This window comes from Macaca fascicularis, chromosome 3 (genome assembly GCF_037993035.2).
Source record: "Macaca fascicularis isolate 582-1 chromosome 3, T2T-MFA8v1.1".
In the NCBI taxonomy this organism is placed as follows: Eukaryota; Metazoa; Chordata; class Mammalia; order Primates; family Cercopithecidae; genus Macaca; species Macaca fascicularis.
Genome location: NC_088377.1, coordinates 144,762,164 through 144,785,837, shown reverse-complemented (window position 1 = coordinate 144,785,837; position 23,674 = coordinate 144,762,164). Strand labels below are relative to the sequence as shown.

Genomic DNA, 23,674 nt, shown 5'->3' with positions numbered 1-23,674 from the left:
CTCCCAAAGTGCTGGGATTACAGGTGTGAGCCACCGCGCCCAGCCTTTCTTTTTTTTTTTTGGAAATGGGGTCTTCTCTGTTGCCCAGACTGGAGTGTAGTGGCGTAATCACAGCTCACTGTGGCCTTGATCTTGATCTCCCAGGCTCAATCGATCCTCCCACATCAGCCTCTGGAGTAGCTGGGATCACAAGTGCGGGCCATCAAGGTGGTCTAATTTTTTTTTTTTTTAATTATTATTTGTAGAGATGAAGTCTCGCTATGTTGCCCAGGCTGGTCTCCAACTCCTGGGCTCAAAGGATTCTCCCGCCTTGCCCTCCCAAAATGCCAGGATTACTTCTTCGTTGCTTAGTCAAGAACACTATGAAGAACTTTTGAGTAGTAACTTCAGCTTACCCTTTGGGTTTGCATGTATGCTGTTAGTTAGTTTTTTTTTCTTCTGTCGTACAAAGGTATTATTTACCTTGTGCAGTTTCAGCTCCACCCGGGCGCAAGCAGCTCTTAGTCACGCTTAAGTTCAGCAGCCACTCTAAACTAGCCTGAGGAGATAAAGTCCACACTTGATATAGTTCTTTACATTCCTGCAATGTCACACAGGCACATTCACTTTCAAAATGCAGAACAGTTTGGTTTGCATTTTTCTGCCAGTTTTATCTCCATTTAGAACCTGTGGTGGTGGTTTCTTTTTTGCCAAGATAACCCCAGAGACGAACTTTTTTTTTTTTTGACCCCTGGCACACCCCAGGAGGACTTTCGTAATCTTTTTGCCCAACCACCCAATGCTGAATTTTACTTCGATCTGACTGTACTTAACTTTACTTCTTGAAACAACTAATTTCATTCTGCAGTTTAAAAAGCAAATCCAGTAAGAAACTCAGAATCACAACTGTAGGCTCTTTCGTAGTTATCCTAGCGTTAAAAAAGATGCAAATTTAGAAGAGAACCGTGTGTACCAGGGGGCTGTGATATCATTTTAAAAGTAAACGAGCACACAGTGAACAATGCAGTGCTGCCACTAATATTCAATACCTACTGCACAACACTTCAAATTACAGTTTAGTTTCTTCGCTACCAGGATCCTAGCGACATAGGCTGGAAGCATTCCAGTGCTTCTCGACTGTGATTGAGTTGGCTATGAGAGTCCATCAAAGGGTCTGCAGGATCCCATTTAGTTTTAGCAACTGTGGCTGGTGTCCAGGAATGTGTTCATGCGATCTGAAAGTAAGCCTCTGCCTTAGGACAGCTGGGGGGAACCAATTTGGTCTTAGGAGGGTCCCTGCAGAGTGTTTGAGTCGCAAGGCGGGGCGGGGCAGGCCGGGAGAAGGCTGCATGCCCCCAGGCGCTTCCTTTACCAAGATGGCTTCGACGCCCCGGCCCACAGGGGCGGCCATCTTGGTAAGGGTTGGAGAGGCAGGATGAGGGAGGCCGCTGCTGGCCCTGCTGTGAGATTCGAAGGTCATAATAAGGGAGTGACCCGGCGACGACTCGCCCCAAGGATGGCGAGGCGGCGAGCGCTGAAGCGCTGCCTGCAGCTGCTGGCACCCTCGGCGGAGCCGGCGAGGCGGGCGGGGGGTCGGAAGAACCCTGCCACCGGCCGCCGAGGCCCCTCCCGCTACGCGGGGAAGCTTTGCAAGGGGACTCTGTGGCCGGAAGCCGAGAAACAGAGGCGGCGCGCGCGCCCAGCCATCCCCATTGCAAGGTGAGTCCGCGCCCCCGCGCTCTCACCCCGCCTCTCTGGCCGCGCGCCCGCGGCCCGGGATCCTGAGTGCCCCGCAGCCCGGTGGTTTCTGTGGGACCTCGCGGGAGGCGGTTTTCTCCCGCCTGCTGTGTGGCCTCTCTGCTGCCTCATCCAGGGTCTCTGGGCAGAGTAGTCCACACTCCCGAGCCTGGGGTGGTTTGGGATTCTTCGGCGAAGTGGAGCGGTCTGAGTGGGTTTCCCGGTCCCCGAGCCCTCCCTCATCCCGGAGATGCCGCACTTGTGAGCGACAGGGCTTCATTTGAATTTTCGCACCTCGCGAGTTACGGAGCCTGCATCTCAGAAGCTGCCTGGGTGAAGAGCCACAGCATTATTTTTTTTTCTCTTTGGGAGAGTAGCTGTCTGGGATTTGATTGAGATTCCATCTTCCCTGCAAATTACCAGGTTCCATCTTCACTGATAGGAATACATGTGGGTTTATCTTCTTTCGGTTGTATGTAAATGAATGGGTCTACAACTTCCTCCTAGCAACTTATTGTTGCTTCATCTAGAGTATTTATCTTCTAAAAATCCATTCCAACAGGTTTCTCCCCTTTTATTTTGGAATAAGTGTACTTATTTAACTATGGAATGGAAATGAAGAGCAAAAAAAAAAAAAAAAGGGGGGGGCTAGCTGGGGAGCGGTGGTGGAAGGCTGTGCTTTCTTGAGTTTTCTGTTCTGTGGTTGCTTGCTTCTTATAAATTGGGAATTATTGCGGGCTTTTCAGAACACGTATTCAGATAGGTTTTTGTTTTTTTTTTGTTGTTGTTTGTTTTTTGCTTTTTTTTTTTTTCCAAGCTAGAACTCGATATGGTCCTGGTAGTTGAGGTAGATACTCTTCCATGGGGTTCCGGGATCACATGCATCGTTATACCTCAGTTAAACCTGGAAAATATTAAGGGAGTGAGTAAAGTTTACCTTTTAAAAAGTCATTTCGTTCTTGTCTTTGCCTTTAGTGTACGTGGTTATATATACATGTTATAATATGAATGACTAACCTAGTTGGCTTTGGCTTAGCATGAAATGTTTGCTACTTGATAATTCTGATTAATTTGTCAAGGAAGTCATTCCTGAGATGCAGTTCTTCAAATTGAGAAATAATTTCCATGTTTGTTAAAAAATGGAAATCTCTATAACATTTCCATTTCTATTTTCAGTTACATTGGTTATGAATTAGCCGCAGACATGGACTTCGTTTAGAAAGAAGTTATGTAATCTTTAAAAAGAAAAGATTACCTATATCCCACAATAGTGTGATTTTTGTTGCAAGAAAATACTAGGTCTGTTAAAGAAGAAATTTAGGGTAAAAGTACTTATTTAAAATAATAATTTAAGAGAGAGATTGAGGGGTTACAATTTTTTAAGTCAACTGAAAATATAGTCAGGATTTTCAGAGATTTTATTTTGTTAACGTTCTGCAGGCTTTCCTGCTACAAGAATTATAGTAAGTCTCCAAGAGACAAAAATACTTAGTGTGTTTCTCATACCCTTATTTTCACTCATAATTCCAAATTATATTTTAGAAATCCTATATTGCAAAATTCTAATTTTAAAATTAGTCCAGTTATAACTATATGAAGAACATTTTAGCATAAGCATTCCATCGCAGGATTTTGGTTATGCTTTAGTTGATACAATCATCCTTGTATTTGTTTGAAAGGGGTATTATGTTACTTTGAGTGTTGGTGAGTTTGGAAAACTGAGGGGATTTTTATGAACATTTAGTCTGTGTTTGGAAAAGCAGCAGTATTTGCCTTTAATTTTGTAGTTTTATTCTGCTTTTTCTTTGTAGTGATGGATAGCTGTGGATATAGTGAGTTTTTCCATTGCTTTCTACGCTTTCTAAATAAGAGTATAGCTATAGCTGGAGGACCGTTAATCTGGGCTTTTTAGGTTGAAATGCATACACGTAAGTGTTTTCATTGAAGTATTATTAGGGAAATGAACTGTGTGTATAATTAATCTTTAAAGAGCACTTTTATTCTGGAGGCCTGTGAGGGCATGCATAAAACTGTCATTAAAATATCACTCGTGATTTCTAGCATAAGGTTCAAGTAATATATCATTCGAACGCCTAAACTGCTGAAGAATTCTGTCTACAATTTATAGTGCTTTGCTTGATTTGCCTTTTGAATTTATTAACCATTTATTGTGTATTTAAGTATTTTGCTAACAGACTTTGGAGACAGATTACATATGAACTCATATATCCCCAGGGGCAGTTTTATGTTAGAGATACAGTCTTCTGCCACCTCAGCTGGTTAAAAAGTGTATTATAACTTTATCATTTACAAAGCTCTTTCAAGTATTTTAAATATATGTATATATCGAGAGAGTTTGATTTTATAGACATAAAATATGAAATTATTAGCCTTGTTCCACAGATGAGGAAAAGAGGACGCCGAGAGCCTGGGAGAGTCTGGTGATTTGGCCAAGGTCCCTTAGCTCAGCAGCCCCAGGCTGCAGCAGAATATATACACTGCAGACTCATGTTACACCGGGGTTCCAATGAAGCGAAAGTGGAGGAGTGTGGATCAGCAAGCGTTGGTCAGCAACACACTCATAGATTGCACCCCTGCCTTTGGGTATCAGGTCGTGAATGGTCAGTGCTGTTGGCTATGGAGGCACAGGTCTGGCATATAGATGGATCAGCATAATTCAAAATCTTGATTGAAAAACAACTCAGTTTGTACCTGCTACCTGGAACAATCCATTTTTCCTCTTGAAGGCGCAGACTCTTGTGTTTTATCTAATTTGGGCACCTTCCCAGATTAAGGGACAGTAATATATTGATTGAACAATAAATAATGAATGCCTGTAGACTTATGTGTGATTTTGTAATCTTTCTCAGTTACAAGAATGAATAAAGAAACACCAAGCTTTCTCATTGTTACTAGCACTCTTAAACTAAACTGGTCACATCTTTTTTTTTTTTTTTTTTGAGACGGAGTCTCGCTCTGTCACCCAAGCTGGAGTGTGGCGGGGCAGTCTCAGCTCACTGCCACCTCTGCCTCCTGTGTTCAAGCGATTCTCACGCCTCAGCCTCCTAAGTAGTTGGGATTACAGGCGTGTGCCACCATGCCCAGCTAAAACTGGTCACATCTTAATAGGACACTCCGATGACAGCAGTCATTTGTTTTGAAAGTTATTTTCTGTATTTTGAAGGTCCTTCGATTACAAAGATGTTCCCTGTTCAAGTTACTGTGTTTGTTCCTTTGGTTTGTTTAGAGAGCTCATGAAAAGCTCTGTAAACTAAGCTGTCTGTATATTCTGAACATGTGTGTGTGTGTGTGTGTGTGTGTGTGTGTGTGTGTGTTTTCCAGAATGTTGTGGTGCTTTATGGTTAAAGTAGCCAATGAAAACTTAAAGAGTTTCTGGACTCAAATTCTTTTTTTTTTAAACTTGAAGCCAAACTAAGTAAAATACCCCATATAAAGTAAAATGTGTCATTTATCTTCCTATGCTGATTGTATGCTCTTTCGGTTCCAAGTGTTTTTAAGCATAATTAAGGTGACAGCATGGCCGATAGATAGTCCGGGTTCCATCATCAGCCAGAGCTAGATCCTTGGAATGTCATGTAACTCTGCGGCCTGACTTGCTTTACCTCTTAGGTAAAAGGGTCACACAAGTGATGACTTCTGTCATGGAATATTCAAGTTGGAAGGGACCTTAGAGGGAATGTACCTGGTTCAATCTCTTTAATGTGCAGATTTTTAATTTCTGCCTTCATGGGAGTTTAGCCTGTCATGATTACCTCAAAATTGAAACATCAAAATTAGGCTTTTCCACCATTTCACAGGTATGAGATACTTCACAATTCTTGCCTGAAAGTTGATTCCTTTCTCAATCTTTCCTCATATAGTGTCTCACTTTTGTATGTAGACTAAATGCCCATTGTATGTAAATGTACATGTGCTGTTTGGAGCCTGTTTTTTAGCTGGGTGAACGGTAATACTGGTGTACATATCGAATTCATCAGAATGAAGAATTTGATCTAATAAACATTTTTGGTATTCTTAGCAACACTGTCTTAGTTAAGCCTGATTATGTAGAGCATTATAATTTTTTTTCTTTTGCTTAGCCACCCGAATACCTTTACATCTTACTTTATAATCTTCATCTTCAATTTAGTTTAAACTGCCCACATATTTATAAATTTTGTTGAAGATATGACTATGCACTTATATGGTCACCTGAGGCATAGAATGATCAGCCCTCCAGGTTTTTCCAGAACCGAGGGAGTTCCCAAGATGTAGGAAGGTTTTTTTTTTTTTTGAGACAGAGTCTCACTCTGTCGCCCAGGCTGGAGTGTGGTGGCGCAAGCTCAGCCTACTGCAACCTCCACCTTCAGGTTCAAGCAATTCTTGTGCCTCAGCCTCCTAAGTAGCTGGGACTACAGGTGTGCACTACCACGCCTGGCTAATTTTTGTATTTTTAGTAGAGACAGGGTTTTGCCATGTTGGCCAAGCTGGTCTCGAACTCCTGGCCTCAAATATCTGCCCGCTTCAGCCTCTGAAAGTGCTGGGATTACGGGTGTGAGCCACCACACCTGGCCTAAGATGCAGGACTTTAAGTGTTAACACCGGGAAGTCCTCAGGCAAACCAGATATGTTGGTCCTCCTACCTGACAGTGTCTCTTTATGGGACTTGACTAGCCGTTCTCCCCAGCTTGAAAGATAACATGTTAGATGGTTTTATGCTGGATAAACTCAGACACCTTTTGAAAGCAAGGGAAATGTCTTCAAGGTACCATGTGTATTTTCTGTTTATGTGACTAAAATATGGGACCAATTATTTGTTGATGGTTCTTTTCAATGTAACTGTAAATTAGAAAAATTGAGCAATAAAAGTTACAGCATTTGAAACCTTCTTCATGTAAAATTAAAGGGGCAATTATATTTATAAGAGAACTAGTATTTACTGAGCATCTCCCAAGTACCTTTTTTTTTTTAGGAGACGGAGGCTTGCTCTGTCGCCCAGGCTGGAGTGCAGTGGCGTGATCTCGGCTCACTGCAAGCTCCGCCTCCAGGGTTCACGCCCTTCTCCTGCCTCAGCCTCCCGAGCAGCTGGGACTACAGGCGCCCGCCATCACGCCCGACTAATTTTTTTTTGTATTTTTAGTGGAGACGGGGTTTCACCGTGTTAGCCAAGATGGTCTCGATCTCCTGACCTTGTGATCCGCCCGTCTTGGCCTCCCAAAGTGCTGGGATTACAGGTGTGAGCCACTGCGCCCAGCCCCAAGTACCTTTTAGTTTGAAAAAGGAGATAAAATTTTGTTGAAAGCCAAAAACACAAAACAAAACAAAAGGCGAGCGTTGTCAGTGAGACTGTAACTGTTTGCTAAATGCTACTAACTTTAGAACCTAGGTATCTACTCAAGATGAATTTATTGAATTTTCCTCGTAGATTCAACATGATTAGTGGAAAGAGCATGGGCTTTGGCATCTGGTCAACTTGGGTTTCATCCCTAGATCAAACTGTTACCAACTTTATTGCTTTGTGCAAGCTATTAAACTCCGTGAGCCTCTTTTACATCACCTATAGCATGAGGATAATAATGATCTAAAGTGCTTGGTACATAGTAAGTGCTTAGTAAATGATAAATGGACCAGGTGCTGTGGCTCACGTCTGTAATCCCAGCACTTTAGGAGGTCAAGGCAGGAGGATTGCTTGAGTTCAAGGCTACAGTGTGTTGATCAAGGCACCCACATATGGATTAGGAAAGCTGTATTTTGGGCATGTGTTACCATTAGTGTTTTTATAGCTCCCCTAAACCTAAACCTCCCAGTTATGGCAATCGTATCAGTTAGGATTAGTTTGCTGTGATTTGAAAGATTGCTCAAATATGTTTTTCCTACACATGAAAGAAATCCAAAGTTGGACAGTTCAGGCTTGGTATGGTGGGCCCTGAAGTCCTTGTAGCTCTCTTCAACGCCATTCTTAGGATGTGGCACCCTCCTGGCTCAAGATAGCTCCAGGTAGCCAGATGCAGGACAAATCAAGAAGAATGCCTCTCTCCCTTAAGGAGACTTATGGAAGCACCATAAAAGGCTTGTATCACATTGTTCAAAGTACTACCAACCTGGCCATCCCTAGCTAGAAGGCTGGGAAATGTCATCATTTAGGTGGTGCATAGTTAGCCTAAGTAAAACGGGTTCTGTTACTGACAAAAAAAGGAAGAGAAGTTTTTTTTTTTTTTTTAAACACATGACAGATTAAAGAAGACTAGATTTTATGGTAGGCATCTTTTCGTCTTTACCACTGTGCTACCACTTTAGCACTATAGAATTTTAACTACTCATTTATTCCCCAAGACTTTTCCATTTTTATTTATTTATTTTATGTTTGTTTGTTTGTTTATTTATTTATTTATTTATTCTTAGACAAGCTTTTGCTCTGTCACCCAGGCTGGAGTGCAGTAGCTTGGTCATGGCTCACTACAGTCTTGACTTCCTGGGCTCAAGAAATCCTCCTACCTCATCCCACCACACCTGGCTAATTTTTGTGTTTTTTCTTTTCTTTTTTTTTTTTTTTAAGACGGAGTCTCCCTCTGTTACCCAGGCTGGAATGCAGTGGCACCATCTTCACTCACTGAAAGCTCTGCCTCCTGGATTCAAGCCATTCTCCTGCCTCAGCCTCCCAAGTAGGTGGGATTACAGGTGCCCGCCACCATGTCCGGCTAATTTTTTTTTGTATTTTTAGTAGACACAGGTTTCACGGTGTTAGCCAGGATGGTTTTGATCTCCTGACCTCGTGATTTACCCACCTCAGCCTCCTAAAGTGCTGGGATTACAGGTGTGAGCCACTGCACCTGGCCTTTCTGTTTTTTTTTTTTTTTTTTTTTTTTGTAGGAACAGAGTCTTACTGTGTTGCCCAGGGTGGTCTTGAACTCCTGGGCTCAAGTGATCTACCTGCCTTGGCCTCCCAATGTGTAGGGATTAGAGGTGTGAGTCCCTGTACCTGGCCAGTTTTAATTTTTGTTAGCAGAGTTGGTGGGGATCCCCACTGTTGATTTTTGTCTCTCTGTCTTCTGGTCACTTTTGCTTCTATTATTTGACTTCTAGCAGGAGATCTTTTAAAAAAAACAATTAACTATATCCCAATGAAGAGTGATTAGGAGTTTAAGCTCTGGTTTTTTCATTTATTTATTCCATAAATATTGTGCACTCATTGTGTACAGGCTGCTTTGTGTTATTATAGACAATGTGAATCATTACTGATTACATTTCCCTTTTATTGACTTGGCTTCCTGGGGGCACAGAGTCAAATTTGTGACTTGAGTTGGCTTGAGTACAAGCCTTGCCCTATCAAACTTTCTTTTTCTCTGTTGCCCAGGCTGCAGTGCAGTGGCGCGATCTTGGCTCGCTGCAACCTCTGCCTCCCTGGTTCAAGTGATTCTCCCATTTCTTGCAGCCTCCTGCCACTATGCCCGGCTAATTTTTGTATTTTTAGTAGAGATGGGGTTTCACCATGTTGGCCAGTCTGATCTCGAACTCCTGACCTCAAATGATACACCTGCCTCGGCCTCCCAAAATGCTGGGATTACAGATGTGAGCCACCATGCCTGGTCCCTGTTAAACTTTCTACCTAGCAACGTAGTTAGTCTTCCCATCCCACTGTATAACAGTTTCAGGATGATGCTGCCTCTCTAACTTGGAGTGCTGAACAGGAAGTAAGAGTGGGATTTAAAGCAGTGGTTCTCAACCCTGCCTGTATATCAGAAACACCCACAGAACTTTGAAAAATTACCTAGAGAAACTGCCCCACCTGACATTTTGATTCAGTAGCCTCAGGTGTAGTTTAAAAAGCTCCACAGGGGAGCTCTTTGCTTTCGCTGCTGTGGCCACAGCCATGAGTATACTCAGGCTTCAGAAGAGGCTCACCTCTAGTGTCCTCCGCTGTGGCAAGAAGGAGGTCTGGTTAGACCCCAATGAGACCAATGAAATTGCCAATGCCAACTCCCGTTAGAGGATCGGAAGCTGATCAAAGATGGGCTGATCATCCGCAAGCCCGTGATGGTCATTCCCAGGCTCCATGCCGGAAAAACACCTTGTCCCACCGGAAGTGCAGGCATATGGGCATAGGTAAGCAGAAGGGTACAGCCAGTGCCCGAATGCCAGATGAGGTCACGTGGATGAGGAGAATGAGGATTCTGCGCCAGCTGCTCAGAAGATACCGTGAATCTAAGAAGATTGATCGCCACTTGTATCACTGTACCTGAGGGTGAAGGGGAATGTGTTCAAAAACAAGCGGATTCTCATGCAACACGTCCACAAGCTGAAGGCAGACAAGGCCTGCGAGAAACTCCTGGCTGACCAGGCTGAGGCCCACAGGTCTAAGACCAAGGAAGCACGCAAGCGCTGTGAAGCACCTACACACCAAGAAGGAGGAGATCATCAAGACTTTGTCCAAGGAAGAAGAAACCAAGAAATAAAAGCCACCCCCCTTGTCTGTACATACTGGCCTCTGTGATTGCATAGATCCGCCATTAAAATAAAACAAGCCTTTATCTGCTTGCAAAAGAACAACAAAATCAAAAACAACAACAAAAAAAAACACAGGTAATTCTGATGTACATTTGAGGTTTAGGGGCTTGTAACCGTGTGGACTGGAAATGATCTAGGGAGGATGTACATTTTGTTCCTTATCTGTCACATACTGGAGATCAAATCCTTTCTTGAAAACCTGCATGGAAAAAGCAGATGGGGGAAACAATATGATAGTCGAGTCATTTGGGTAAGAGAGGCAAGAATACTGAAATGCTTTAGGGGAAACTTAGTTACTCGTGATTTAGGTAGAACTGGCCTTGCTTACCTATTTTGCCAGCTCCTATTGTGGGAAATTTTTCCTTTGAGCAAAAGAATCTGTTTAACTGGGGCTTCAAGCTCTGGGAAAAGTGCTGAGTCTGCATGTGGCCACTGTTAGTATCACGAGTTTTCAGCTTCTGCTCCTGGGGCCAGTGAAGGGAGATAAAGGGAAGTCAGGTTGATTATTATTTTTAGAACCAGGAGACTATCAGTGAGTCTTCTGAGCTAATGAGAGCCTTCTGGTGATTCCAGGAGGGTTAGTTAGGCCACAAGGAACTATGAGGTTGGGTAGGAATCCTGTTTTGTGTTAAGAGTTCTGTGAATTCCAATATCAGGCCTTCTGTTACTCAAATAGAAAAAAAACACATTCCAGAGTTTATTCTGTTTCAGTTTATTCATGCCATTTCCCTCAGCTCCCTTATCTCATTAGTGTAGAAATGCAAAAATGGTATACTTTTTTGTATATTAATGTATATCCTACTATCTATTTAAAACAGTGTTTACAGCATAGTAAAACAGTGGCTTAGTTATTGAGGGCTTACTATGTACTGTGTGCCAGAGACTGGGCTAAGAATTATGAAACTGAGGCTTAGTATGATAAGGGGCAAAGTTGGGAAGCATTTATTTTAAGATGTTTTTAATTTATTTTGCCCCATTTTCTGATAATGTGCTTTTTCCTGATAACCCATTCCAGTATATTTTAATTATATTCATTTTTAATACACTTTTATAATTTGCTACATACTTTCTGCTATTCTTAAACAGAGGCTACTGAATTGAACTCAGGGATCTTAAAGTCCCTTTGAACCTCAAGATTCTATTAACCTTTTGGGGATGTCTCTAGCCTCACTCTGACCCTGTTATTTACGGTGTACTGAAGACTCAGGAGATGGCTGAACAGAGTCTGGTGTAGTCGTGTCCTGGGCCTTGTTTCCCTGTAAAAGTCTCACTGTTCGTTTATTTTTTGTCAGTTACCTTTTTCTCACAGAGGATGGACCATGCATGACATTGCGGGCAGAATAACATGTCTGCCCTTTGCCAAATTCATTTGTAAGTGAATCAGGGGTTCAAGTAACCTCTCTAGTGACTTTGTTTCTTTCCATCACCCTCTCTGTTGCCATCAGGGCCCTTTAACTTGTTGGCTGAATTCAGAAAGTTCTGAGCTTTTCAGCGTCTCTGACCTGCTGGATCACAGGACTGTTGCTGTCAGTGTGAACGGCTCAGCCTAAGGAAAAGTATTCATCACCATCTTGAGAATTTGGCCAGTGTGTTTTGGAAATGCCTTATTCTGAAGTCTATACCATTTTCATTAAACAGAGCTGACACTTCTGTAAATGTGATACTGAGCCAAAAATCTGTATGGTTTGTGATTTTTTTCCCTAATGGATTTTGACTCCCTGGAGGTCAGGGCTTCATATTCTCCACAGCAAACTGGAGAGCTAGGATTTAGATAAGGTAGACGTTCTAACAATGTTTCTTAAACATGACTTTTAAAATGCTTTAAGTAGAAGCCCTTACAAGTAATATCTGGAATCTTTTTAAGTTTGAAAATGGCTATTTGTATCAGATTTATATGTCCCGGCTCTTAATAACCTCCTAGTCTACCTGATAAACCTGTGAAATTGCACTTTCTTCCAGTAGATAACTTTGCTGTTCTCAGGTGAAATACTTTGCTTATCCCTTGCCAGTCCAGCCTAGGGAAGGTGGCTGGACCTGAGCTGGGAATTTTATTTGAGGGAGTGGAAATAGGAGGGGTTGGCCAAGGCTGCGTTAGAGGGCACAGCTCTTTAGTGGCCTGAGCTGGCTCTTTGGTGCAGCCGAAGATTGTTAGAATTTTAGAGGTGGCGAGACTTTAGAGGTACAGCCCAGTTCTCTTATTTTACAGATGAATGAAAGAGAGTCCAGTGATGTTAAGTGACTTTTTAAAGGCTGCAGAAGGCTGGGTGTGGTGGCTCACGCCTGTAATCCCAGCACTTTGGGATGCTGAGGTGGGTGGATCACCTGAGGTTGGGAGTTCAAGACCCGCCTGGCCAACATGATGAAACCCTGTCTCTACTAAAAATACAAAAAATTGGCTGGGTGTGGTGGCGTGCACCTGTAATCCCAGCTACTCAGAAGGCTGAGGCAGGAGAATCATTTGAACCCAGGAGGTGGAGGTTGCAGTGAGCCGAGATCGCGCCACTGCACTCCAGCCTGGGCAACAAAAGCAAAACTCAGACTCAGAAAAAAAAAAGGCTATAGTATTCAGTAGGGTCAAAGTTGGAACTGGACTGAAGTCAGAAAGAAGTGAAAAGTGTGCTTTTTTCCCTTCTTTCTCTGTCCTATCCAGGAGCTATGAAGACATGTTTCTCCTTTGCATTTCTTTTTTTTTTTTTTGAGACGGAGTCTCGCTATGTCGCCCAGGGTGGAGTGCAGTGGCCGGATCTCAGCTCACTACAAGCTCCGCCTCCCGGGTTTTTACGCCATTCTCCTGCCTCAGCCTCCCGAGTAGCCGGGACTACAGGCGCCCACCACCTCGCCCGGCTAGTTTTTTGTATTTTTTAGTAGAGACGGGGTTTCACCATGTTAGCCAGGATGGTCTCGAACTCCTGACCTCGTGATCCGCCCGTCTCGGCCTCCCAAAGTGCTGGGATTACAGGCTTGAGCCACGCGCCCGGCCTCCTTTGCGTTTCTTTACAGGTTATGCTTTAAATTTGGAAGTTTTTCTTTTTGTATACTTAATTATGAGATGGAGACAGTAGAGAGAAGGTAGTCCCATTTTGGAAGCATTTTTTTTTGTTAAAATCTTGGCTCAGGAACAGTAAATGAACATTTTAAGATCATCTACCTGCCTGGCCAACATGGTGAAACCCCATCTCTACTAAAAATACAACAATTAACCAGGCGTAGTGACACATGCCTGTAATCCCAGCCACTCGGGAGGCTGAGGTATGAGAATCAGTTGAACCTGCGAGATAGAGGTTGCGGTGACCTGAGATCGCACCATTGCACTCCAGCCTGGGTAACAGAACGAGACTGCATCTCAAAAAAAAAGGAAAGATCATCTGACATATTTAGGATGCAAGTTCCACAGGCATCAACTTACTGTTCCTCCTGCCTTGTCCTCCCCCAACCTTTTCTTTTTTCTTTTCTTTTTTTTTTTTTTTTTTTTTTTTTGAGACAGGGTCTTGCTCTGTCGCCCAGACTGGAGTACAGTGGCTCAATTACAGTTCACTGCGGCCTTGACCTCTTGGGCTCAAGCAGTCCTCCCAGCTCAGCCTCCTGAGTAGCTGGGACTACAGGTACGCACCACCACACCTGGCCTGACCTTTTCAATTAAATACTTCTGTATATCATTTAGGTATAATTGATTATACCGGAAATGAACCTGCACTTCGTGCTTGGTATTATTTTTTAAGGTATTAAAGAGATGATACCTATGTTATTTCAATAAATATTTTATGCATGTTTTCCAAATTTGCCATAACATGACATTTTAATTTGATCACCCTAAGGATTCCAGTCGTAAAAGGTATTTGTAAATGGGCTTTGTTCTTAAGCCAGCTGTTTCTCTTGTTTTATTGTTTTTGATTCTAATGAAAGCTTTGCTTTCTTACATATGGGGAAACCTCTTATTATAGAGAAAGCTTCTAGAGTGTTTTTATATTTTGGTGACTTAAAGTCTGTTAATAGACTGTATCCCAAAGATTCAGATTGCAGTTTGCATTCTTTCCTCTCAAAAGTATTTATTTGGGGCCAGACGCAGTGGCTCACGCCTATAATCTCAGCACTTTGGGAGGCCAACGTGGGCAGATCACGAGGTCAGGAGTAAGGTCAGGAGTTCGAGACCAGCCTGGCCAACATGGTGAAACTCCGTCTCTACTAAAAATACAAAAATTAGACGGGCATAGTGGCGGGCGACTGTAATCCCAGCTACTTGGGAGGCTGAGGCAGGAGAATCACCTGAACCTAGGAGGTGGAGGTTGCAGTGAGCCGAGATTGTGCCACTGCACTCCGGCCTGGACAAGAAGAGCAAAACTCCGTCTCAAAAAAAACAAAAAAGAAAAAAACCAAACAAACTATTTATTTGGACTCTTAAATGCTTTTGGTTGGTTGGCATTTCTTTGTGAATTATTTGTCAAAATAATTTTTTGTCTGTAATTGGATGAAGGCTTTGCGACCAATTTAAAGTTTTTTTTAACAAAAGAAAATACATGTTTTTTTAAAGGATAACAAAACTTATGTACTTTTATAGACTTGTTACATAAAATTAAGGAAAGAAAAATGAAAAACATTGAGCAACTTAGGTTTTTAAAGCTATATGGAATTCTAGAATGTTTTATCCTTCACCTGAAAAACAACTCAATTAGATCAAAAAGTCCTATTTATCATATATTCTTTACTCTTCAATTTGCATGTGTGTGTGTGTGTGTGTGTGTGTGTGTGTGTGTGTAAGACAGAGTCTTACTCTGTCGCCCAGGTTGGATGGCAGTGGTGCGATCTTGGCTCACTACAACCTCTACCTCCTGGGTTCAAGTGATTCTCCTGCCTCAGCCTCCCAAGTAGCTGGGACTACAGGTTTGGGCTGCCATGCCCAGATAATTTCTTTTTGTATTTTTTTTTTTTTTTTTTTTTTTTTAGTAGAGACAGGGTTTCACCATGTTAGCCAGGCTGTTCCAAGTAGCTGGGACTACAGGTTTCGGCTGCCATGCCCAGATAATTTCTTTTTGTATTTTTTTTTTTTTTTTTTTTTTTTTAGTAGAGACAGGGTTTCACCATGTTAGCCAGGCTGTTCTCGAACTCCTGACCTCAGGCAATCCCCCCACTTTGTCCTCCCAAAGTGTTAGGATTACAGGTGTGAGCTACTGCTCCCAGCCTCAACAATTTGCATTTTTTTTTTTTTTTTGAGGTGGGGTCTCGCTCTGTCACCTAGGCTGGAGTGCAGTGGTGTGATCTCAGCGCACTGCAACCTCCGCCTCCTGGGTTCAGGTGATTCTCCTGCGTGAGCCTCTGAGTAGCTGGGATTACAGGCACGCACCACCACTCCTGGCTAATTTTTTTTTTTTTTTTTTGTATTTTTAGTAGAGGGTTTCGCCATGTTGGCCAGGCTGGTCTCGAATTCTTGACCTCGGCCTCCCAAAGTGTTGGGATTACAGGTGTGAGCCACTACAACTAGCCAGCAATTTCCATATGTATAGCTCTTCCATATGTATAGTACTAACTCATGGTCTCCTTGAATGACTAACAGTCATTTAAAGAGACGTTTAGGAGTTACTATCTTTACTGAGCAGATGAATAAGCCCAAGTTTAGAGAGGCTGAGTTACTCCCTGCAAGCTAACATCTCTAGTTAATAGTAGAACTGGAGTCCAGTTTTTCTGACTCCTCACTAGTGCTCTTTCTATTCTTGTGAAGGTAAATTGTTTGGTGAGATATATAGATTTATATGTACATATATCCAAATGTATATTATGCATGTACATTCTATTTTTGATGCAATAATTGTTATTAAATGTCATACTCTCAGGTACTGTATATTAAACTTCTGTTTGCTTTGTTTTCTTTTAGCTTCTTAGCAAAACTGGTTGTTAGCAAAACTGGTTGTTTTGCTAAGTCAATAAAGTGTGGTAAGAATGAAGTTCAGTGATAACAGTGCAGTACTTTTTGGTTGATGAATGTTGTGTACATACCTCCCACAGAACATTCTCCCTTTTATTATCCAGTGTACTCCTGTGCTTGGACGTATCTGCCCTCCCACTGGTCCCCTAAATGCCTCTGGGAGTAATACCAGTATTGCCTGGAATCTTTTTGAATGCGAAGGATGTGAACTGGTCAATTTTACCCCCACTGAAGCCCTTTGCAGACGTTTCAGTGAATTGATGTAGTTTCTTTAGCCATGTTATCTAGCATTGTATCAAAAGGGCCCTTTCTCTTCAGTAAGGATAAGGAGAGCAAATACAGAATTGTAAGTTTAATGTTATTTAGTCAGAGATATCTGAAAATACAGTTCTGAATACTTTCCAGATTTAACGTCAGCATCTTTGTTGTTATGTAATGGACAGGAACTCAATTAGTATTTATTAAATGTCTACTCTGGGAATGATGATTTACCACTTCATAATTGTTGGAATTGTTGTTGTCCAGTATGTTGAAATCCCAAAAATATGTTGTACTACTCTGATTTTTTTCTTTAACTTTTTACATGATAAAGCAATGCATTCAATTCTAGGCAGTTAGCAAATCTTAAATGTAGAAAAAACAAAGCATGAAACATTTGCTTTTGAAATAGAAAATTCTTATTTTTTGAAAGCATTTTACCCATGTGTGCAGTTATTGAGAGAAAATATTTGTACTTGGCTGACTTGTCTTCACCAAATGTCACAGCTCAGACCTCTCTTTGGTTGGAGACATAGGGATAAGTCCTTCTGCTATTAAATAGGCAATTAATCTTTAAAAAATGTAGAGAATGTCCTTGATAATTACTAGATGGAATTTATGTTGTCCTTTTTGTAATAAGTTGTTCTTTAAAAAAGAACTTTTATTTTATTTATTTATTTATTTATTTATTTATTTATTTATTTATTTTGAGACAGTCTCTGTCGCTCAGGCTGGAATCTTGGCTCACTGCAACCTCTGCCTCCCGGGTTCAAGCGATTCTTCTGCCTCAGCCTCCTGAATAGCTGGGACTACAGGCACGCACCACCATGCCTAGCTAATTTTTGTATTTTTAGTAGAGATGGGGTTTCACCATGTTGGCCAGGCTGGTCTTGAACTCCTGACCTGAGGTGATCCACCTGCCTTGGCCTCCCAAAGTGCTGGGATTACAGGCATGAGCCACTGTGCCTGGCTAGAACATTTGTATTTTATGTTTTTCACTTGTCACAGGGATTTGTTACCTTTAAATTTGCTTCTGGATTCTAGTTTCCTAGAACAAATTTAGCTATTTGGTATGTTTGTAACTAGCTGTTGTTCACAGAGGGAAAGAGGATAAGCAAATTAATTATGCTTCTGATTATATTTAATTACCAAGAGCAATGTTTTCACTCCTGTCCCAACATATTTATTTTCAAACACAAGATGCTATATTTCATCCATTTTGAGATAGACATTTTATTCACATTTTAACACCACTGATATCAGTATGTGTCGTGTATAACGTGTGACCTAACTATAATTGATAACATTTTTACTTCCTTAGTGGCAGATGACACATCAGGGTGCCTGACAATTTGTGGTATTTTTATTTATTTATTATTTGTTTAGATTGCTCTTTCAGATTCAGGGTATCTTTAATTGAATCAAAATCAGTACAATGGAAAGATCTTTATCAAGTTTTAAAGCACTTTTTGAAACACGGGTTGTTTACAATTTATGTGTACTCATGTACACATCTACTTTCAGTTGGTGTTGGCCTGAAATCAAGGGTGGATTATTTTCATTTACTTTGTCAATTTTGGAAACAGTTACATAACAAGAAATAGTTGGAAATTTGCCACATTTAATTAGAGAAACTCCAGCTAGATGTTAAGGGATTTGTCAAGCTTGAAGAGCTCAAACCTAGTTAATTTTAACAGGACCACAGAGACAACCTACTCTTCCTCATTCCTAGTTTTTCTGTCATTTTGTCTGTGGTGTTTGAGGATGACTGTTGCGGGATTGTTGCTGTGTCCTCTACTGAGTGCCCAGAAGACACTGGGGATGAGGAGCGTTCTTGTGTGACCCGCTCTCGGGCCGAGGCTCCTTTGTCACTGGGGCACTTGTTGGCAGAGCTTGTCATTTTGCACATTCACCAAATGGGCTTCGAATATTTTTCCTCCAGAAAAACCAGTCCACAGATTTTCAAGGCTCAGGTTTTATGTGCTTCTGCCCCTTCTTGCCCTTTCAACGGTGCATTGTGTGAAATGGTGCTTCATAGTTTCATCATTTTGTGTTGCTTTAACATCTGTTGTGGATGGCAATACATAATCCTGTGACTATCCATTTCCCCATACCCCAAAGATATTAAAACGTGGCAGTTGGTTGCCCTGACGTGGGTACATGATACATCTGAGGAAATAGTTTCAGGCCGTGTTTATGGAGCAGAGGAGAGTGTGGGTAGGGTTAGAAACACAGACCCTGTGAACCACCTGCTGACCTTTGCCCTCAAAAAACCCTTTGGAGCTTTTTTCGTTTTGTTTGGTTTGTATCAGATTTTTTTTTGTTTTTGTTTTTTAAAGAGCATTCCTGAAAACTGGACTTTGTGTGTGTTAGGGGAGGGGATTTGTTAGGAGAGGATGGCTATTTGGTAATGAGACCTGTTCCCATAGATTGATTGGGGTGAAAGACTGAGTGGATGGGAGGTGAGAAAATGGAGGTCGTGTGAATAGACAACTTTGAAAAAGCTTATTGTTTAGAGACAAGAAAAGATCACTGACCCAATTTTTTCTTCTCTCTTTTTTTCTTTTTTCTGTGTGTGTGTGTGTGTGTGTGTTTTGTTTTTTGTTTTTTGTTTTTCCGGATGGAGTCTCGCTCTGTGGCCTAGGCTGGAGTGCAGTGGCGTGATAACAGCTCACTGCAGCCTCAACTTCCTGGGCTCATGTGATCCTCCCTGTCAGCCTCCTGAGTAGCGGGGACTACAGGCTTGCACCACCACAGTGGGGTGGTTTTTTTTTTTTTTTTTTTAACCCCCAAAGCAGCCTGAATCCATTTCCTTTGGGTGTTAATGAGGACTTTCTCTTGGGTTCTTGCTTTCTCATGACCTCAAACCCTTCTCAAACTCACTAGGTCACAATCCACCTTGATTAGTGGTGCTGCCATTTTTGACTCTTCCCACTCTCCTCCCGACCAACCAGCCCTACAAAGTCCAAAATTTGTGACTATCCAAATACTCTCAAGTCTTACTGATTCATTTTCTTTATTGTCTCTTGGATTTATTTTGCTTTTTCTCTTCTCATTGCACTGCCTCCTCATCTTTTGACTGGGCTGCTATTCACTATTAAAAAATGGGGATTATAATACCTACCTTGAGGGTTAGCTAGGAACATGAATTTAAATGAAATATGTGAAACATGTGGCATGGTGGTTCAGTGTTATTGGGTGTTCTGGGCTTCTTCTGTTTTCGCTCAATCCATCTCCCAAGCTCCAGTTTTTGGCCGCTTCCTTTCTTCTTTATCCTGCTACCGGAGTTGTCTTCCCTAAGTACACTGCTTTTTTTTTTTTTTAAAGGAGTCTCCGCAACCTCCGCCTCCTGGGTTCAAGCGATTTTCCTGCCTCCAAGCGATTCTCCTGCCTCAGGCTCCCAAGTAGCTATGACTACAGGTGCATGCCACCACGCCCAACTAATTTTTGTATTTTTAGTAGAGACAGGCTTTCAACATGTTGACCAGGCTAGTCTCAAACTCCTGACCTCATGATCTGCTCTCCTTGGCCTCCCAAATTGCTGGGATTACATGCGTGAGCCACTGCACCCAGCCCTTAAGTACACTGCCTTTTAAGTGTGTTCAGTGTTTCCCCATTGCTTGCAGTGTAGCCCATCCTCCTTAGAGGGAGTCCAGGCTCACAATCTAGTCCCATCTTTACTGTCCAATCTTTTAACCCTTTATAGTCTTGACTGTCACAAACCTTCCTTGCTTTTTTTTTTTTTCCCCTCGAGACAGAGTCTCACTGTGTCGCCCAGGCTGGAGTGCAGCGGCATAATCTCGGCTCACTGCAACCTCTGCCTCTAGGGTTCAAGGGTCCCTCAGACCCCCGAGTCGCTGGGATTACAGGCACATGCCACCACACCAGGGTAATTTTTGTATTTTTAGTAGAGACAGGGTTTCACCATGTTGGCCAGGCCAGTCTTGAACTCCTGATCTGAGGTGAGTCATCTGCCTTGGCCTCCCAAAGTGCTGGGATTATAGGCATGAGCCACTGCACCTGACCCTTCCTTGCTTTTTATGTCCTAGCTACATTAGACCACTAGATGTTGTTCAAAATCCTATTTTGACGTTGTCTTTGTGGTCTTTGAATCAAAGAGTCCTTTTTTCCTTTCTCCCTTATCCCTTGATTGTTTAAAACAATGAGCCAAACATTTATTAACATATTTGGTAGAATTGTGATATATATGTGCGTATATCTACATGTATATGTATATGACAAATATAGGGATCTCATAAGCTGTTTTATCATGACAAGGGGTAGCAAGAGGTCAGCTCTCCCACCTATTGGACATATTATCTGGTTGAGAAGTAACTTAAACTATTTAAACTTGTGCATTTTCATCTGTTAAATGAAGTGAGGTTCAGATGGATGGTCATTGTTTCTGCTCTTTGTAAAGTCCTTGGCCTGAACTTAATTATAACCCAGAAAAAGTGATTCTATGAGAGCTTACTCTCTGAGACCACTTTAAGTTCTAGAATAACTTAAAGAGTTTAGCTATAATCCTAGCACTTTGTGAGTTCGAGGAGGCAAGCAGATTGCTTGAGCCCAGGAGTTCCAGGTCAGCCTGGGCAACACAGTGAAACCCCATCTCTACTAAAAAATGAAAAAATTAGCCAGGCATGGTGGAGCACACCTGTGGTTCCAGCTACTTGGGGGGCTAAGGTGGGAGGATAGCCTGAGCCTGGGGAGGTTGAAGCTGCAATGAGCTGTGATTGAGCCACTGTATTCCAGCCTGGGTGACAGAGTGAGACCCTGTCTCAAAAAAAAAAAAAAAAAAAAAAGAAAAAAGAAAAAAAACAATTTAGATGTATGGCCAGTTAACAAGATTAGGGAAAAGAAGAATGAGCATTTGTGAGTGCCAAGTACGTTATGTACCTGTGTCATTTGATCCTTTGAAAGAAACCTCCACAGGTAGGTAGATCGTTTACAGGGAGAAAATGGAGTATGAAAAAGAGTAAGTTATTTGCCCAAAGTATAAATCTTGTTAGACTCTCTCTTAACTCTTGGACTCTCCCACACACAGTGATGGCTGAGCAACAGCGTGTGCTTTAGCTTTAGTCTCAGCTGGGGTTTCTTTTCTTCACAGTGATTCTTTAGATTACAGACTATTTACTCTAGACAATTTGGAAAAAAGTTTTGGTTCTGTGTACGTGTTCATCCTAGGGTTTGTGTTTTTTCCCTTTCTCTCTGGGGCAGTATTTCTATTTAAACACCATTGTAGCCATAAAAATAATATTTGGCTTTCAGTTACTGTGCTCATTTCCTTATTTCCACTTATAAAATGTGCTATGTGTGTGCATTGTATTTAACTAATGAAACAGAAAGCAAATGTTTGTTTAACAGAATAAGAAAGAAATGAAATTCATGGCAGATATGTTATTTACCACTTTTGTGTATCTGGAGTTCTGTATAGTTCAAAATCAGGGATTTTAATGCCTTGAGTTAAGCAGTAGCAGTAGTAGCAGTAAAACAAGGTCAGCAGCAACAGCTAACATTGATTGAGCTGTGATGGTGGGTTTATATGTGTGTTACTATGTTTCCAAGTGCTTTATTTGTATTACAGGTCTTCTCAATAACCCTAGGAGGCAAGTAACCTTCTCTCCATTTTATAGATGAGGAAATCAGGATACAGAGAGGGTGGGAAACTGGCTCAAGGTCGTATAGCTAGGATACATAGTCACTGACTTGGCAGTTCTGAATTAATTTAAATGTATTTTATTGATCAGTTAAATACATTATTGAAATGTTTCTCAGTTAATGTGTTATCCCCTTTCTAGGGATTTGGACTGGTTGTACTTTCTGGGGGCATTGGTTACAGAATATCTTCAGTGTAACTATGGCTAGGCCTAGTGGGGTATATATATGACTTGCTTGAATTACTAAATTCTCTCAAGGAACTGAAGCAGTCCTTACTATGCATTGTTAACAATAATGTTTTTTAAATACATGTATGAAAATATTATAGATTCATGAAGGTACATTAATTTATTCTACAAAACATCATTGAAATGGAAAATTTAATATGCTTACATGCTAACTGGGGAAATACGTTGTTTTGGATTGCAGGAGATAAAGGATTTTTTAAGGGCTTTTTGGCAGTTATGCTAATAGGTAAACTTCTTTCTTTCTTTCTTTCTTTTTTTTGAGACGGAGTTTTGCTCTTGTTGCCCAGACTGGAGTGCAATGGCGTGCGTGATCTCAGCTCACCACAACCTCCGCCTCCAGGGTTCAAGCAATTCTCCTGCCTTAGTCTCCTGAGTAGCTGGGATTACAGGCATGTGCCACCATACCTGGCTAATTTTGTATTTTTAGTAGAGATGGGCTTTCTCCACGTTGGTCAGGCTGGTCTTGAACTCCCGACCTGAGGTGATCCGTCTGCCTTGGCCTTCCAAAGTGCTGGGATTACAGGTGTGAGCCACTGCGCCTGGCACATCTTTCTTATTTAGCAAGAAGTAATACTGTATTCTAAAATTGTGCTTTGCAGGAAGAAAGTTTCAGCTAATACAGACATAATATTTTTATAAGTTTGGAGAAATTTTTATTGGCTAACAAATGGTACCTTGTGTTATGTTTGACTACCTTTATGTTCAACTCAGTATTTTTCCCCCTTTTTTTCAGTTCTTCACCAAAGGACATGGATGAAAATGAAAGCAACCAGTCCCTGATGACAAGCAGCCAATATCCTAAAGAAGCAGTAAGAAAACGTCAAAATTCAGCACGGAATTCCAGAGGAAGTGATTCTTCTAGGTTTTCCAGGAAAAGCTTCAAACTAGATTATAGACTAGAAGAAGATGTAACTAAATCCAAGAAAGGAAAAGATGGGAGATTTGTGAATCCGTGGCCAACGTGGAAAAACCTCTCTATTCCAAATGTTCTCAGATGGCTGATAATGGAGAAAGATCACAGCGGTGTTCCAAGTTCTAAAGAGGTGGCGCTTGGCTTTTTTGAATGCTTTATATTTGCTCTTAATATATGACTAATTATTTGAGCTCTTATATATCATAAGGCATAGAATTAGTCTGAGGAGATAAAGTGGACAGGTGTAACCTAGGCCCTAAAGTTCATCATTCAGTAACAGAGTGCATATAGGAATAACCAGACCTGATCTGGTGGCAACTAGAGGTAGGAACAGAGTGCTTTAGAGGTACAGGAAGGAACGTGATGCTGACAGGCAGCTGGAGGTCTTCACAGAGGAGATGAGTATTTCAGCTGGGCCTAGCCAACTAAAAAGTATTTTGACAGTGATTTTCCAGG

At 41.7% G+C, this 23,674-nt stretch overlaps 1 protein-coding gene and 1 pseudogene across 12 annotated transcripts in view; both read left to right on the top strand.

Annotated features, from left to right (window-relative positions):
• The first annotated feature begins 1,396 nt into the window (after nucleotides 1-1,396).
• Nucleotides 1,397-23,674, top strand: part of NAPEPLD (N-acyl phosphatidylethanolamine phospholipase D) — a 49,427-nt gene continuing 27,149 nt past the window's right edge. For 2 of the 12 annotated variants that reach the window (XM_074035704.1, XM_065541052.2), the window contains exons 1-3: nucleotides 1,397-1,698; nucleotides 8,273-8,378; nucleotides 23,039-23,348. In XM_074035704.1, coding sequence (XP_073891805.1) covers nucleotides 23,055-23,348 — 294 coding nt within the window. In that variant the 5' untranslated portion in view covers nucleotides 1,397-1,698; nucleotides 8,273-8,378; nucleotides 23,039-23,054. Of the gene's footprint in view, nucleotides 1,699-1,754; nucleotides 2,167-2,565; nucleotides 2,639-8,272; nucleotides 8,379-13,703; nucleotides 13,824-23,038; nucleotides 23,349-23,674 lie in introns of those variants that run through there. The other 10 variants (XM_005550422.4, XM_065541048.2, XM_074035703.1 and 7 more) reach the window with 5 other exon arrangements.
• Nucleotides 9,563-10,171, top strand: LOC135969786 (large ribosomal subunit protein eL19-like; annotated as a pseudogene).